The sequence below is a fragment of the Lissotriton helveticus genome, chromosome 4_2 (assembly GCF_964261635.1).
Source record: "Lissotriton helveticus chromosome 4_2, aLisHel1.1, whole genome shotgun sequence".
Classification (NCBI taxonomy): domain Eukaryota; kingdom Metazoa; phylum Chordata; class Amphibia; order Caudata; family Salamandridae; genus Lissotriton; species Lissotriton helveticus.
In genome coordinates, this window is record NC_136064.1 from 91,551,667 (window position 1) to 91,570,311 (window position 18,645).

The 18,645-nt window shown below is 43.6% G+C and overlaps 1 protein-coding gene across 4 annotated transcripts in view; it reads left to right on the forward strand.

The window, feature by feature from the left end:
* Positions 1 to 18,645, forward strand: part of LOC144752214 (uncharacterized) — a 65,393-nt gene that overhangs the window by 24,008 nt on the left and 22,740 nt on the right. For all 4 annotated transcript variants that reach the window (XM_078640179.1, XM_078640178.1, XM_078640180.1 and 1 more), the window contains 2 exons: positions 917 to 952; positions 8,385 to 8,633. In XM_078640179.1, the coding sequence (XP_078496305.1) occupies positions 917 to 952; positions 8,385 to 8,633 (285 nt within the window). The remainder of the gene's footprint in view (positions 1 to 916; positions 953 to 8,384; positions 8,634 to 18,645) is intronic.

Below are 18,645 nucleotides of genomic sequence, written 5' to 3' on the forward strand. Positions count from 1 at the left end.
ATACATTGTCCCGCTGGGGGTACCTACTCCTGTTCTGCCATTCTAGATGTTCGTCCTGGGATATACGCAAAGGTTCTGGCAGGCTCTGTTGCTCAATTCTTCTCCAGACTTCATATGACGTCCATTTAAATCAGGATCTCGGTCTCCTCGGTCTTTGTACTTTACTCCCTCTCCTCCTATGAGTGAAGGGCATCATAGGTTTGATTTTGAGAGGGCAGTGAGAGCCTAGCCAGATTGTACAGCATCCTAATTTCATCAGGGGCATTCTGTGTCTCATTCTTTACAAACAAACAAAGGCAGTCTCCTCTGACACCCCTAGGATGAGCATGGGTGGCTCCCCAGCTTTTGTTGCAAATAGGGACTCTACTTCTGGTTTTAGGTCACTCCACTAAGGCTCTGTGACCTCCGAGACGGAGTGTTTAGGGGTGTCCTTGACTGTAACATAGATCAGTCCATCTACGTTTACTTCCCATCAGAAGCAGTTTTAAGTGGCAGTCCAGGAGGCTAGATCTGTTTGCGTAGAACATTCTAAATATAACACGCGTGCTGTGTTACGTGGGCCACGCTCTTGCAATCTTTCAGAGTATGCTTGCTTCCATAGCTGATAAATGTTGTGGGAAGTTAACAAGATTATACTCACCTACTGGGTGTCCATAGGCCAATCACTGGAAGATTATTTAATCTTAATGTCTAGAGGTAGAAGAGGTACTTGTCACGGAGGGTGCATGGAGACTCACTTTTATACTGGAGAAGAGCAGGATGATTAACTATATGTATCCATGCCATTACACGTCTGTACACTTGCCATTGCTTGCATATACTTAGAATGTAACCTAAGTTGTACCAGTCGTCTGCCTTTATTTGTGTCTGATCTTTCTGTGTTTGATAACCTCATAATTGCTCTTTCTCTCTGCAGAATCATGGGCCGCAGACCAAGGAGTAGTTAGTGGAGGTTAGTTACCATTAACATTAACTCCCTTTTTATCAGAAAAAAACAACTATCCACATTTTGGTAACAAAATATTATTCAGTATATTTTTTCTTTGACTCTGTTAAATATAAAGTTATGTTGCTTTGAGGTTTGTTCTGAATTCATAGCAAATTTGGGGATCGGTAGAGAACCTTGAATTTTATCTAACCAATTATACAGTTTTGTAACATCAAAGTACTTCTATTAACTGCGTGTTGTGAGGCTTCTATCAAAGATGGTGATAATGATTCTCTTAAGTTAGCATGTTGTTTTCATGTTGTGGTAAATGTTCTCTAGAATTGAAGCATGGTTCAGCAGATATTTCCAAAGCGATGAATTGTGTGGTTTAAATAGTCTATGTAAAGCAATAATAATATGGCCCCACAAACATGGGTGCAATGGTGGCACAATAAAGAGAACAGTCATATACTGCAGTATAGAGACGTATGTTCTTGGGTATCAACTGAAGTGTGAACTTGCTCAGCTGTGGAAGCTGTCAGCCAGAACTATTGCACATGTTCTACATGGCTTCAGGGAGTGAGGGCGCCCTCGTTAGGTCTCGCCTACATGCAGCTTTTAGCTGTCTGTTGCCATTGACCTATTGTGTATAGTACAATACACTTGAAGCTGGCTTCGGGTCACACAATTTCTTATCATTGGTTGGCTTTCTTCTAAATCTCGTTTCCTTGCTTTGTTTTTGTCGGCTTTTCTTCCTCTTCTTTTTTTTGTCCCTCCCCTGGAGCATAGCTTCTTTACCATCATCTTGACTGGATGACTTGTATTCTTCTGTGGCTCAAATCAGAGAGTTCCTTCTTTATTTTTCCATTCCTTGGTAGTGCATATGGTTTCTTGCTTTCTTCCTCTGTTCTGCTTCCCCCTCATATCCTCACCCCCTTGCACCTCACCCTTCTTGGCTTGTTCTTTAAAGCACAGCAACAGATATATTTTTACAGGGGTTGACAAAAGAACAGACTACAGGTTCTTTTTGTTTTATCTCTAGTGTTCCACATGGGCTTGGCATGAAAGGCGGTACTTATGGTGCAGGAGGTTGGGTGGGCGGCTGCACTTAACTCAGCTGTTTGAGGCTGAAGTGGACTTACCCTGACTGAAAAGGAAATCTCTCTTGTCCTGGAGGCCATGCTGAAGCCTTTGTTTTAGTTCTGAGTCCTGGGGAAGTAAATTATGCAGCAGCAAGTGTTTTTCTTTAAATTGTGACACTTCCCTATTCTTTTTAGATTCTGTTCAGTTTTCTTCATGAAAAGTATGTGACGAGTAAACAATGGCGCACATAGCGAGTGGAAAAGTTAATTAAATGTTGAGTTTCAAGGCACTTTAAGGCGTGTTTTCTTTTCCTGCAGAAATTAAAATGCTTTTTTCAGGGGTTTTTTAAAACGATGCTTTCCAAAGAAGCACTGGCAAAGTCAGTAGCTTGGCACTGACATTATAAAGGCAAGACCAGTTGACGGTTGTTTTCCTTTTTTCATTGGTCCACAAGCAATTTTCATCTGCTGTCCTCCACAAGTACTCAATATCGTTATTAGGCGTTTCCAGCTTGGTGTTAAAAGGCTGCTAACTTTTGTATAAATCCCTGTTACAGTTTTACTTATTTGACCATATATTCTGGTGGTGGTGTATTTCCCAAAAAGTGAAATTCTCGGTACGCTATCTCCCTCTATTCCTGGAGTTTAAGATATAAGTTTGCTAACACTTCCTGATCTATGTTGACATATTATGAGAATCTAATTCTGAAAGATCCCTCTCCAATCTCTGCAAATGTGTGTGAAGAGATCTCAGTACCCCAGACTGTTTGGTTATTTAGACCCCTCTTACCACTATCTTACAGTCCTCCCATAATGGGTCTGCACTATTTACTGACTCAGTGGTCATCTGAAAGTAGCCTTGCGTCACCTCCTTCCCTCTTCCATGAACATTTAATCATTCTTGAGTGTCAAATCCTGCGTGACAGGTCTGCTGGGTTCATATATAACAGAATGCTGAAGGACCCTGCTTTTGCCCTATCAGACGTCTGTCTCTGGGGTTGTTGTGGGTAAAGTACCTGCTCTAAATTGGATTTTAGTTGTAGATCTGAGAGGACACTAGGATTAGCATAGTAATAACTCCCTATCGGGAATAATATTCATCTGGGTATGTAGATATCCTGAAAAATAAGTGCTGCTGACTGCTGTTGCATAACTTTTTCCACTCGTATAACGTTCTAAATCAAGCAAACCGGTTTTTGTTCTGCAGTATTGCATTGTCAGCTGTATATTAACCTGAATGTTCTACAACAATTGATAATTACATATAGTAACATATATTTACATCAGTAAGACACTGTCAATAAATATATCCTAGAAAAATTTAATATACTAAGCCTTTGTACAGATTTTCATTACAGGCATTCTCCATCTCAAACGACCCCATAAAGAGTTTGGCATATGAGGGAGCAAATCTGGCTCCCATTTTATACCCCATTTTTGATAGAACAAATTGATTTTGTATAGAACAATCATGTTCACATGCTGGATACGGCTGTCTGGTTTACATTATATAAATATCTTATATATTTATGGCCTGTATACCATGGTCATGTTCTGTGATTCTACAGAGAGTCTAGACATCCATTTTTACCAACCTTTAAATGTTCTGCCATGGGATATTACTTTTTTTCTGAAGAACTTCAGAATCTCTAATGCATGATGGTAACTGTCTGACCATAGGTGCTAAAAACTGGTTAATGCATTCTGATATCTTCTCAGAGTATGACCCAATTCTAGAGATGATCAGCCTGCACAATGGACTACACATTTATGAATCTTAGGAAGAAAGTATATAATGGTGTCACAGAACTTTTTACTTCTAAATATCTTTACTCTTGCTGATCCAATATACCATATTTCACCCATTTTCTAAGTAAGAGACCCCAATTTCTTTGGTTCCTATAACTCGTACTTTCTCGTAATCTTTCGCTACTGTAAGCTGTCTTATGGCTTCACGGTCATAGGAGTCAGAGTTGATACTGACATTTTCTCCTTTGTCAGCGTTGTGTATTATAATTGTTCTTTCGTTAACTTCTTGGATTCTCATGATGAGCTCAGCTCGTCATGAGCCACTGTGCTCGTGTGCTCATGACGAGCTGAGCTCGTCATGACCGTTAGAACGCTCCCAGGCGGGGCAAATTCCCCTGCTGTGCGAGCGTTCTACAGGAACGGGTGTGGTCATGACGAGCTCAGCTCGTCATGAGCACACGACCACCATGACTCATGACGAGCTGAACTCGTCATGGGCACCGGAGCGCTGCGCGCGCCCCTCCTCCCCCCCAGCACAGCGGGGGAATGTGCTCCGCACGGAAGGGGTTAAGAAGACTTTGAAGTGCATCTCACTATTGGTTATTTTGTTCTTAAGACTGTTTTTCTTAACTTGTTTAAAGACTTGACACCAATTTATACAAGACTTCCATTACATGTTATTCCTTCATGGCTGGTATAAAACAAGATTTATTGGACAATTTACTAGTAAAACAAATCACTTTTTCCATCTCCGTATTTTTGATTACACCATCAATGTCATGGACCTCATTGGTTTGTAAAGTCATCAAAAGTTGGATATCTTGCCGGTCCTTAAGCGTAATTTCATTAGGGTTATGGCAATCTTTAATTTCTTCTTCAGAATAATTGAAAATAATGTATTTCAACTTCAGATTTCCAGTGAATTTTTATAGGTCTTTTTTAGGATCAATTATTTCAAAGTGACTCTCATCTGAGCATATGAGAGACCTTTAAACATTGAATCCCAGCATTTGATAACCATCTATCCAACAGATCAGTAATCAGATAACCTATTGCTGTTCTGCGCTCATCTTTGATAATTTCTTGACCCCTACACTTTAACCTTTTCTTTTTCTCCTCGGTGTAACTGATCCTGTGTTACACTGAGCTCTCTGTTCAGAGCTGTTTGTGCTAGTCTCATCCTCCTTTGCTACTCTAAAAATTATGTAGTTCTCTCGCCACCTTTATTACGTTCTTCAAAACTTGAGCTCAGAGAATCAACACTAGAAGTATCTGAGGTAACAATAGTCGTTGGAATATTTTCGACTGTTTTGTCCAATTGTTTAGCCTACATGCAAACACAACCTAATGCATATTCTAATCTTTTAGGAACATACTGCTTTTTGTATCTTTGACATCATTTGGGAAATTCAAATGGACCTCAACCAAGATATCACATTTCTTCTTTGTCCCGTTTATTAGACATGTTGTTTTTACCTAGCCTGAATGCCAAATCTTTTAGTTTTTTGGCGCATTGAACAATTTGACCACTTTCGAAAGAAAATGTAATTGGCATACCAGTCTCAATAAAAATAGCAAGATTATTTGACCAATATATAATATCACAAAAAGTGCAGTGCCTAATTGATACAAACTCAATATACAGATATCAGGGGATTTTGATCAGCATTAATGGCCCTGCAGTTCCCACCCAAAATACTAGAAGATGACACTGACATACATTAGGCCATAGTTCATTGTATGTTTTGGGGGTATTATATGAACAATTTAATAAACATATAGAAATCTTACATCCTCACAGACGTACCCAAAGAATTCTCTTACCACCCTACTCCTCGGAGTGAAGAACATCATCTGCGACATACCTCTGGGTTCATTCCTCAGCCCCACCCTTTTCAACACGTACATGACACCCCTGGCAGACATCATCCGAACCCATGGCCTCAACATCAAACCCTCATCAACTCATCCTTCCTCTAACAGAAAACCCCACCATCACCAAGACAAACTTCTACATCGACATGATGAATTTCGCCAACTGGATGAGGACCAACTGCCTGAAACTCAACACCGACAAAACAGAAATGCTGATCTTTGAAATGAACACCTTAATGGGGCGACACCAGGTGCCCCCTCGAACTTTGACCTGTAACCTTGGCATCTTCCCGGACACCAAACTCACCGTAAAGTGCCAGGTCAATACAGTCGCTTCTTCGTGCTTCCATACCCGTTGTATGCTCAGGAAAATCTAAAGATGGATCCACGTCAACAGCAAAAAAATCATCACTCAGGCCCTCGTCACCAGTCGGCTAGACAACAGAAACTCACTCTATGCTGAAATCACAACCAATTCCTCAAGAGACTCCAGACCATACAGAACACAGTGGCAAGGCTCGTCCTCGACCTCCCCAGATGGACTTGCACAACTCCCACCTCAGGGCCCTCCACCTGCCCCCGTTCAGAAGAGATGCCAGTTCAAGATGTTGACAAACGCCTACAAGGTACTCCACTATCAGGGACCAGCCTACATTAACTACCGCCTGAATTGTCTGTAGACACCTGCAATCCACCTCCCTCGCCCACACTCTCTGCAGCTGCCGAAGCGGCAGTGGAGGTCTTTCCTTCTCTTAACTCACCGTCAAGTACTCAAACTACCTATCTCTCCATCTGGGAACGTCGCCCTATCTAGGGGACATCAGAAAGGGACTCAATACCTGGCTGTTTGACTGAGACCAGCAAAACCACAGCACCTGGATACCCGCAGGGGTGATATGCTGCGCTGTATAAATACTGATTGATTAATTGACCTTTATGTACCAATTTCCAAAAATATTTTTCATATTTATGCGCACATCATATGAAAGCCCATATATGCATATCAAAAAAAGCAATTTTTTCTTGTTTAGTTTATAAATTTGGCATAAAATACATCCAATTTCATAGTGCTTTATTTGAATTATCTGTTTACACATAGTTTTTTTTTCTGTATTTGATATGAAGGCCTAGATTTGAGGTCCACAATACCAATCCGACGTTAACAGCCAGCACGGGGTTCGCAGGAATGCCCCCACTTCTTCATGGCTGCAACATAACCAATTTGTGAACCTCTTAACAATCAAAAATATAAACAAAAAGGAAGGAACGTACAATGGCCTGTGTTACACTTTCATTATATCACAAAACCACATGCCACATAAACACAAACTCTATAATAGTCTTTGATCCATATTGAGGTTGCGTTGTCTTTGAAGACTTCATATAGCAGACAATTGCATACTTATTTGACACCGCTAGTTTATATAGGGCTTCACTTTATTTATTAAAACTCTATGAAGTCATACTATCCATACTATTAAGGCAAGAGAAACACCTAATGATCTTCCACTGTTCTCTAAACTAATGTCATGTTTAAATTCTTGTGCCTTGGAAGTGCCAAATGAAATTCTAAACAATATTTTTTTAAATACCTTTAAACTCCATTAGAACTGGCAGTTGCTTGTTATATGCTCTCCAGATTAACTTCATTTTTTTAAATTTTAACATAGTATTTGTGTTACTTCTTTATTTACTTGTTGTCAGGACTACACACTACGTAGGTGGTGCAGTAAATGAAAGAAAACCAAAAAGAAAAGATATTGTTGATCTCAGTTAGTTCCAAGTAGGTTTGTTGTGCTTGCTCGCTTGCATACTACAGCCGAACTGGGCATATATGTTGTTGGCTTGTGCTCATATGGGAGAGGTGGTTGAACCTTGCTTCCGTCTCCCTTAAGGTAGAGAGATGCCTACTTTCTGCCGGATTCAAAGGGAGACAGAAGACTTCACGTGTTGAGTTTGGTGCTGCATTGCTAGAATATGGTACGATCAGTCAAATGTACTGTGATTTCTGAAATTCTTAGGCACAATACATATTGGATCCCCAACTAATTTTCCACATAATTAAACATTTCTTCAAAAGAAGGAATGCGTGTTATGAGCCCTGTATATCCATCCTTTGAGTAAGAAGCATGTGTACATTTATTGAGGCTACGGAGACGCTGGTGGTGGTTCCTGTTCTAGCCAACTGCGTGCAGGTAACTGTTGGCCAAAAGCTGTGCAGTCAAGAAAGAAGGCTGAGACTTGCTTTGGGATCAAAAGTGTAATTTCCAAACCAAGTAAGATACTACTGACCGATGTCTCTGCAAATCTGTGTGCTATATGGTAGGTGAATCAAAGACCCCCTCATATATATCTGTGATAGCAGGACATTTTGTAAGCATATGAACATTGTCCAAATCATGGCTCTTACACTAGAGCACACGGCTGTCCACCTTACACCACACTAGAATACCCACAGCGCAGACACAGCTCAACAACTCTGTGGCTTAAATTGGAGGGTTGAGGGTATCAGACTGCATTAGAAAATTTTTTTGAATACTTGCTGACTTAAGATGACACATCGGAATCTACAATTGACTCCAACAGAATCTTTTTTACAGGTTGGTAACTTGTTTCTTTTCAGCCACTTTAGCCATATTTGAATTGTGTTTGTGACCTCTTTGTTAAGCTGTCAAAGGTGTTTGTATTTCTGCATCTCTCATTTCACATTTTATCAATATCGCTGTGTCATAACCTCTTTTTTGTTTTAGTGTTTGGTTCGGTGTACTCCATGTTTGATATAAACCTGTCCCACAAAGGACAGATCCAACATCTTGTCACCGCAGAAGAGCTTGAAAGGAGGTTTTCAGAACCAGAGAAATTTTCCTTACGGATAGCACAGCGTTACCTACGTCAGCGAAAGGATGTCGTTTCCAACCTGGCTGATAAATGCAGCCAGTACAACCTACATCCGAACCGGAATGTTGGCATGACCTCTGCGTGGACACTGATCACTGAAGGTGCCTTTTTTATTTCTGGGTTTTTCTTTTTGATTCTTTGTGTTCAAACACTGCGAAATTAAAAATGGCTAATTATTACATTCTCAGTTTTTTGCAACGCATCAGATGTAGCATTTAGTAATTACCAGTTTAAAACAATTAGCAATGTCTAACTAGATGTTTTCTAAAGTTAGCTTTGCTTCTCCTCCTCAATAGTCATTGATCAGTTTCCAATCCTCTGAAAACCCTTCAGGGGCTGCCAAGTTAAAAGAAATATTAGTTGAGGGCCCTCTGCCTATAACACAGTGCACTTTACTCTTCGGCGGGTATACTCCTCGCAGAGTTCTTCTCCCCATCGCTTATCTTTTTCTATCCCCACGAGTCACAGAATCTATCTTAGTGGTTTTGCTTTTTACTTTGTTGCTGGTAATATTCAGAATTCTCCTATGGTGCTCCAGAAGAAGTCTGTTCAGTAGGATTGAGTTGTTTGCACCTAAATTCCTTATCTACAGAAAAAAGTAGGCTTACAACAGGACAAGCTGTCAAAATGTGCATGTCCATGGGTTCATGTGCAGAAAAAAGAGCAGTTGAAAACTCTCCTATTTCCCAAAGAGCTTTGGTGGTTAGCAGCCGTATTATTTATCGTGTCAAATATCCCCATGGGTCTGTGGCTCTTGTCTGGAATGATGGCTGTTCCCCTGGGTGAGCACTGCTACTGAAGGTTGTTTCTCTGAATTCCTGGCCCAGAGGTTGTTGGTTCTCTGACTGTCTGGCCCAATGCTCAGCTGGTTCTGTGAATGCCTGGCCCAAAGCTGGGTTGGTTGTCTGAAGTACTAGCCCAGAGGTCGAATGGTTCTCTGAATTCCACGCCGTAAGGTTGGTTGGGTCTCTGAATGTTCGACACTTAGGTTAGCTCGTTCTCTGATTATCCCCCCCTGAGGTCGGCTGGTGCTCCGACTGCTGTGCCCTAAGCCTAGTCCGCTGAGTTTCTGACCCTGATTCTAGAGTTTCACTGGAAAGATTACAAGGATTGCAGACGCTCTGTGGGATTCTTAAGATCACATTTAGAAATCTGTGTGTTTAACATAAAACAAAATACACTGCTGGCTATATAGAAATAAAAAAAAACCTTCATTAAGAGCTATATAATTTTGGCTTAGATTAGAGGGACCAACTTGCTATATAGGCTGATTTCTTCTTCTTTTGGTGTCCATTACAATTGCGAGGATTTTGTCCCAGATGCAAAAGTAGCTAGGATTTTCATGTAGGATGAGAGCAACAAGAATCTTCGTTCCACATTCGCTGCCCCAAATAAGCACCTTTGTTTTGTCCCCCGCAGTCATATTTCAGTTGTTGTAACTCCAGATACATTGGGCCATCTACAACCACGGCTGCATGGCTCATTACTACCATCGGTTCTAGAGATGTCTTGTGTCCAGCAATGGAATTCCTGCAGGGTTTGTTTTGCTGTGATCTCCTATTAGTCTAGTCCAGTTGGGAAAATCTTGGCATCAAGTTTGACCCTGAACTAAAGTTAACTCGGCAGGTGAAGGCTGCAATTAGTTCCTGTTGTTTGCATCTGCAGGTGCTTAACATACCTCTTCAGTCTTTGCTACTCTATCCTTAGAGTCTCTGCTCATTAATACCTTTTTGTCTTCTAGGCTGGATTAGTTGAAAGCTGTCTACTTGAGGCTTCCTTAGAATTTAGTTTGGAGGCTCAATCTTGTCTGGCTCTCTCTGTAGAACTATTGCATAAACAGAGAGAAGAGGGACGGTATATATCAAACCTTGAAAGCCGGCAAAAGGGACAATATATATCCAGACTTCAAAGCTGAGAAGAGGGACAATATATATCCAGACTTCAAAGCTGAGAAGAGGGACAATATATATCCAGCCTTCAAAGCTGAGAAGAGGGACCGTGTATGTCCAACCTTGAAATCTGAGAAGAAGGACGATATATATCCAGCTTTGAAAGCTGAGAAGAGGGACAATAAATGTCCAGCCTTGAAAGCTGAGAAAAGGGACAATATATATCCAACCTTGAAAGCTGAGAAGAGGGACAATATACATCCAGCCTTGAAAGCTGAGAAGAGTGACAATATATATCCAGCCTTGAAAGCTGAGAGGAGGGACAATATATATCCAGCCTTGAGAGCTGAGAAGAGGGCCAATAAATGTCCAGCCTTGAAAGCTGAGAAAAGGGACAATATATGTACAGCCTTGAAAGCTGAGAAAAGGGACAATATATATCCAACCTTGAAAGCTGAGAAGAGGGACAATATATATCCAGCCTTGAAAGCTGAGAAGAGGGACAATATATATCCAGCCTTGAAAGCTGAGAAGAGGGACAATATATATCCAGCCATGAAAGCTGAGAAGAGGGACAATATATATCCAGCCTTGAAAGCTGAGAAGAGGGACAATATATATCCAGCCATGAAAGCTGAGAAGAGGGACAATATATATCCAGCCTTGAAAGCTGAGAAGAGGGACAATAAAGGTCCAGCCTTGAAAGCTGAGAAGAGGGACAATTTATGTCCAGCCTTGGAAGCCCTACTCTGACTGCGTAAGTTCAAGAGTGAAGCAGACTATGTGTCTAGTTCAAGCACTAGCTACAAGACTTTCCCCACGTTTCTCTCAAAATTACAATTTACCAGAGCGCACTATCACTTCACTCCGATCATTTTATTCATCCGACCTTTGTCATCTCTCGGTAACAACCCTGCTTACCTCTGCAAATATTCTGGAAGCATTAAATTCAGGCTCACTAATACTCGACTCGACTGCATACATTGTGCTTACAAAATGTTATGTTATGTTAATTATATTTCTTAAGTGCAATGGTTACCCGGTCACAAAAATAAACAGAGGACACAGATTAGATCAGAAGAAGCAGATTTGTATAGCACCCTAATACAGCAAATATATCCAGACCCCACCAGAGTTATCAAACAGCCCTCGCTGCACGCTTGCTAGAGGTATGCTGAATTCTGGTGCAAAAGTATGTGTAGGATACAATGAAGCCTTGAAAAGGGAATCCCCTCTGCAGAAGGAGTGTACACTGTGCCACAAGCAGGCCTTGAGATCACACAACATTTTATGCTAATTGCTCGTAATAAAAAAGACATCCATGAGGGCAGACATTGCTTCGCTTCCTCAGGGATCGTCCTCTTTAGCAACGTTTCCTGGAGGGAAGACAGGAAAGAGGCAGGCTGCCTTTTCTAGGAACTGTAAAACTATCTTCTTCCAAAGAGCTTATTCATAACTGAGGTTACTTTATTGGTAACTCCCTTATCCATCTGCAGGGGAAACGACCTTAACAACACGGTTGTTACACCGCAATACATTTACATAGCTGTTTTTACAACGCAAGTCGTTACCACGACTTGCACTGGAGGGCGCTCTAGACTAAGGAATAGTATGATTTACTATTGAACACCTTCCCTACTGTCCGTAGGCTGGAGTTGGAATAGTAAATCATACTATTCCTAAGTCCAGCGCCCGACAGCACAAGTCGTTGTAACGACTTGCGTTGTAAAAACAGCGATGTAATGTACCGCGATCTAAATGATTGCATTGAAACATCATACAGCCCTTACTCAGTCATACTTTATACGTTTTGTACTTTACACCCCTGGGGTTGGCTCATTCAACATAAAACTGCAACATATAAATACATAATTAAAATAAAGCAGCATCAAGATTCGGACTTCTCAAAGTGGAGATAAAAAGAGCAGAGTCAGCGTGCACGTCAACAAGGAAGTCCAAGTGCATTTAGTGACCAGCCAGCTCTACTTCTTGAGCAAGGAAGGAGCAAGAAGGGCAGCGTCTGATAAAACTTGTGGGCAGGATATAGTAGGCAAGGATGTATGATGTTACAACGCGCGGTGCAAAGTGCAAAACGTATAAAATCCGACTGAGTAAGTTCATGAAAAGCATACGCAGGCATCCTACGGGGGAGGCAGAGGCATATAGGAGCAAAGTATTCAGTGTCAGATAGAGAAAACAGAGATACATTATCATTAAGATTATAAACCTGCCTCGTTGTCTTCATCAGAGTCATTGGAGGCAGAGATAGTTTTACAAGACCTATTTACAACAGGAGTGATTTGGATAAAAAAAAGTCATTGCATGCGGAGAAAAAAGTTAAGGGCGATGATCATTTTGTAGGGATGAGTCTTGTAGGAGAATCTGGGACTACTGAGACAGATTGTGGCAAAAGATCAGAAGGTGTTTCGGTGTTGAGAGACTGTAGTCGGACGAAATTCAGGGAAGCGCGTGCGTTTTAGAGACTGGGCACAGCCTGAAATGGATTGAGTGAGTGCACAACTGGAGGTTCAGGCTGCATTACTTGCCAATTAAATTGGGTTTGATTTTGTTACAGAATACCACATGAGTGCCTTCCTACTTTGTTGTTGGGATTATTAGTTACCACTTGTGGCAGTCCAGAGGCTTTGAAAGAGCACCTATCAACTGTATCTGGTATTAACTGATAGTGATATGTACATATCTGGACATGAGCGGCACCCAGGTTTCACCACAGCTGCTGTAAAAACAGTTTCAATCGGGTCGGGGACAATCGATATTTGCCCGGCGGTATTGCCTCTGTGACCCTCTAGTTATTTAAATCAATGAAGAGGCAGGCGCTGGAGACTGGAAAGCAGGAAACAAGGTTTTTTATTCTCTGCGGAGGAGAACACAACGAAACGGACAGAAGGTATCGTTCAGAGGTGCTCTAACGTACATTTGAGGCCTGGCCCCTTATATACAGTGTTTTATGGTTTTTATTGCAGTTTACAAATATGTGACAAAGCTTTGATATACGGAAAGACATACCCGGAATCCCCCTTTGGGGCCCGTTCCCACACACATTTACAGTTGAAATCCCCACCCTAATCACAACAGGTGGTGAGCATCGCGCAGCTGGATAATCCGCCGATTCACGGGATGAGGGGAGTCTGATTGGATCTCATGGGGCGGGGGCTTTGATCAACCCGGGGATTTCTTTGATGGGGGAAGCTTTCTATTGTACGGGGAGGGGCGAGGGTGGTATCGGCAGAGCTGGGTGTCGGCTTGGGAACGGGGAGGAAAAAACGGGCACACGGGGAAAAAGGGGGTTTGCATCTAAGGGCCGGAGATCATGAAAGGAAAGCAGGGAGGTGTCGCGCTGGGAACAGGATGAGGGCCGGGGGCAGAGCAGCGCCGAAGAGGGGTTTATGACTCCAGGCAGGTGCAAGCAGGGGGGTGGTCAGCGGGCAGGCTTAGCGAAGGCAAAGGGCTATGTCAGGGGCCAGCGGCATGCAAAAGGGTTGGTTCTGATCGGGGCATCTTAAAATGGCGGACGCGCGCAACAAAAGTGTGGCATCAGGGGAAGAGGCAAGATGGCGCAGATAATGTTCACCAAAACGCACTAATTTTCCACAGTCCCTCCTTTAACATATTCAAGACATCTTGTTGGTTCATTTTCTACTCGGGTCTATGGTGGTGAGCATGAGAGAGAAAACGGTAGGAAACCCAAGATAAAGAGTTGTAAACAATACATTTTGAGGTTTCTAGTTTTTAGGAGGTGCACCTATTTGATGAACTTTGATAAATTTGTTCAGCAGGAAAGTCATAGGAATGAAATACAAAAAAACGGCGAGCAGCAAGCACATATCATAACATAAACTGGCAGGTTAATACATATTTCGGATTCGGATTGGAGCAGGATCAATACAATGGTGGCTGGGAGAGAAATGAGGCGTAGGAAAAAAACTGTGGTTTGAGGATGTCAAATGTTCGAAGTTTACGAGTTCTCATTGTTCTTTGTGGTCTTTCGTTGGCGCTGTTGAGCACCGGCGGTGGAGCTACAAGTCCGGCTCTGTTCTAGGTTCTGCGTTGCAGGGCACGACCCTTTCCTCGCGTTTCTGGTCGGAAAGGTCCTTTTCGCCCTGTGTCCTTTGAGGTGATTGTCAGAAAGTTCCGATGGAAGAAGAGCGTTCAAGACAGTTCATAGGGTAGGTCAGAGGAAAAAGGGGATGGAGCAAGGCCAAATTAGGAACAAACTAGGGGAACGAGAGACTTCAAATAGGCGGGCGTGTGACGGAATTCGGAGAGCGGGGACTTGTCGACAGGCACTGGACGTCGAGCAGGGGCATCAGGTCGACCCTTTCTTTTCACGCTGTCGGAAACAGTGCCTCGTCCTGCAGCTCTTTTCAGTCGTGGTCTCGCCTTGGCTAATGTCGCAGGTGTCCCTTAGTCTGCAGTCGGGCCTCGTGCTCCCACATCCGGTCCTTCTCTCCTCCAACAGCAGTACCCTTAAACAAGTTTGAAAAGACAGTTTTTTTAGAAAATTTTCGGATGAAGATAATCAAAAAAGTCTATTTCTCTCCCAGCTCCAGGCAAAGAATGAAAATGTCCGTCATTTTTAACGTTCACAACTGGCATATGAATGACCGGTGGCGGACCTGCTGGATTTACTATGACTTTCCTTCAGAATCATTTATTACAGGCATGACGGTTCGTCTGATGGTAACCCACCTTCGGGGGACAAATCTGGCAAAGATATGCCGTTCTCTAGAGTTTCACATTTACAAAAGGGTACAGTGAGTCGTCAACATGGTACTACACAGGTATTTTGCTGAGAGACGAACATGGCTAAACATTTCCTTTTTATCGGTGCATCCTGTTTTTCAACTACTGCGGGGTTCATTTTGATGATTTCTTTACCTTGGTCTAGTCTGTTAACCTTGTAAAACATCATTCTGGGTCCTACGTAACCTTTTACAGCCCGGTTACTTAACTAGGAGGGACAGGGGTTTTATGGGAGACAACCAGGGACATAGACAGGGGAGGCAACGGGGGTGATCGTTTTTCTGGTTTCGGTATTGCGACGATTCGGGGAGGGGAGGGTCGCGTATTCTGAGGTCCTTGTTTTATACTATAGGAGCCGTTGACATGTAGTTCCCTTATTTCGGGCCAGATTAGGGAACCTCTGTTGTCTTACCTGTCCTTTCCCTTACGGCCCAACCTGGGTTTATTGACTTCTAGCGGAAAAGGAGAGGTAATGACGCGGCCTCAGGGTGATTGCATTAAAGACAAATGTTTGTGCAAATACTGACGGTATTTGAAGCCAATTAGGTGGTGTGCTAGGGGTGGCGATCTGCCAATTTCGGGGCTAACCACTCGGGAGAGTGGTAGTGCAAAAAAGGGAGAGAGAGAGAGAGAGAGAGAGAGAGAGAGAGAGAGAGAGAGAGAGAGAGAGTGCAACGGCAGGCTAAATAGTGCACGTGCAACGGAGAGGGCGGCAGTGCATTCAAGAAAGGCTATTTAGTGAATTACACAGTAAAGGGTATTCACGAGTCCACGTTAGAATCTTGTAATCATGCAGTTTGAGCATTAGACAGGGTAGAGGGGACGTGCTTTGGGAAAAGGAAAGAAGAAAAAAAGGAGGTACCATTTTGTCGCACTTTCTCGCATTCTCGGTCCTTTGACCAGTTGGGTCAATGTTTCAGTCACACACACACACACACACTCCCTCACAGTTTCGCATCATACGTGACATGGGTTCATTCTTCCGGTCTGGTTTAAGGGTGGTCATTTTTTTTTTTTTTATCAGGTTGTGCTAATTTTTCGGGCTTGTTCGATACGTGAGTAGTTTGCAGGCGTGCTTGGGCACTACCCTGCGGCGCTAGTCCGTTTCGTGTATTTGGACATGGCAAGGTCTCAGATCTTCGCCACACCTCGGCTGTAATTTCTGACGTAACCTGCAGAGGGAGGAAAAGAGGGGGGGGGGGGAGACAGCATTCGCGCGCATTCAAATACATGGATTCATAAGTCCTTTACTTACCTCTTACTCGTCTTTTTCTCCTTGGGGCAGGGTCCCCGGAGATATGGTTTTCGGAGTCGGGGGGTAGTGTGTTCATGTAGGGCGTGTGCGGGGAAACATAAAAAGGAAACCAGAGGTGCCTAGTGCGAGGTATCTAGTCAAAGGATATATCTTACTATCGGGGTCCTTAAACCTCTTTCGACGCCGTGGCGTTCTAAAGTTCTTCGGTTCTTGGGTCCCTGCTACTTCGGAACGTTGTACTTTACAATATTTACATTATTTCATTTCACCCTCCTTTTACATTCCCTCATTTACACCATTCGTTTTACCCATCCTTGGAAGTCACGTTCTTCCTCTACGCGAGGGTTCATGAGTCAGTCGCGTACTTTTAATGCGGAGCGTCGGGTTGTCGATCCGATCCGTCCTCCAAGGCCGGGCAACCATCTTCTTTTAACCTTAAAGAGAGAGCAGAGTAGGGTGCACAGAAAAAGAACTTTCCTACCCATCCCATATTGTTTTAAAATAAAACATGCAATACCCGTCCATAGTTTAAAAGACTTTAATTTGCAAATTCATTTCAGCATATGGATTAGGAGGGTGTGGCCGTATTTGGTCGGTCGTGGCAATGGCTAAAGTGCGTACAGTGGGGGGTGTCGTTTGCAACAGTAAAAACATCGGAAAGTTTTACTCATTCATTTGTAAGAGACTAAAACGTCTATTAATTGGCTGGGGGTTCGGGGGCATATATTTTCATAATTTAGAAACATAATCATAACGGTTGTAATTCAGATTTCCTATATACATACCGTACGCATGTATCGTAAATGAGGTCTACATCAGTTATAAAAATATAATACATTGTATATTTGTAATCAACGTTTGTAACGGGGGTCTTTTCATACAGTTCGTCGAGTGAGCTCTCCTTGTCTTTTCTAGCCAAGTGTACAAAGGATCACAAAAATCTCAGAACATCAAGTTTATATTAGTGCGAAGGAACACCACGAGGTGTTCGTAAGTTCCGATTGATACCAGCGCCATTTTGGGCGGGGCCGGCACAGTCCGGAAGCAGCATCAGGGGGAAATGTTTCCATTACTGGCAGTTTGGACCAGAGTCCTTTTCGGCAGTTCTAGAATTCACGCTAACAGAAGGTGTGGCAATGTCATGTTTGTTTCGTTGGCGATCGAAGCAGCCGTCCCTTACCGGAAACCTGCTAAGGCCGAAGGCTCCGCCGGGGACCTTTGCATGATCTTCAAGGCTGCGGAGATGCTGTCGGAGATGGGGGCTCGTGCTCCATGGGACAAATGTTCGAGTTGTATGGCTGGCCAAAGTTACTCTAGTGGCCGGGGCCCGCCTTCCAGCGGATCCAGACGCCATTTTGAGGCCCTACAGGGGCCACTCTCGTCGAGTTTGCAAGAATGGAAGAGACCCTTTGGAGTGAAGGGAAGAGGTCCCTGTTTTGTGAGAGCGGGACGTTCAGCTGGGGTGCAGCTGTGATGCCCCCACCTGGGGGGGCGAGGGAGACTCGTTCACATCGTCTCCTTCTCCCGGTGCACTCCATGCCGCTCCTTTTCATCGCCCTGCATGAAGGCCTCTCCACATCCGATGTTCCCCAAGCGTCACCATTGTACGTTCGGTGCTGCGCAAATACTGCGGTGCCACCATTGTGTGTTCGGTGCTGCGCAAGTACTGGGGTGCCACCATGGTGTGTCCGGTGCTGTGGAAGTATGGGCACCATCGCCTGACTGGGGGTGTTCGGCGCCGGGCTGGGGGCTGGGAAACCTCCTACCGGTGGAGGTGGGAGAGGCTCGTCCGTGTCGCCTCTCCCTCCCAGCCCAACTTGGACAAATTGTTGTGGAGGTACGTGCAGGACATCCCGCCGTCCAGGACTGCTGCGGCCGTGACGGAAGAGAAAAGGAAGAGGTGCCTCGTTCTCCTCTTGACATGTGGCGGGACTACCTTAGTCTTTCCAGGCCCGTTGCGGCCGGCCAAAGAGACATGTGGCGGGACTACCTGCAAATGCCCAGGCTGCGGGCTCCCGCCTCTCCTCCGGCTCCCCCATACGTTAAGATTTCCTGACCAAGAGTTGGCGGCGGGGCTCGCCTTATATGGGTTGCCGTTGGTTGGGCGTAGCCGTAACCCTACCCTATTTTGGAAGGTTCCAGAATGGGGGGGGGCGAATGTTCCGTTTGACTTTCATTTTCTACAGTTTATCGTTATTATTCCTT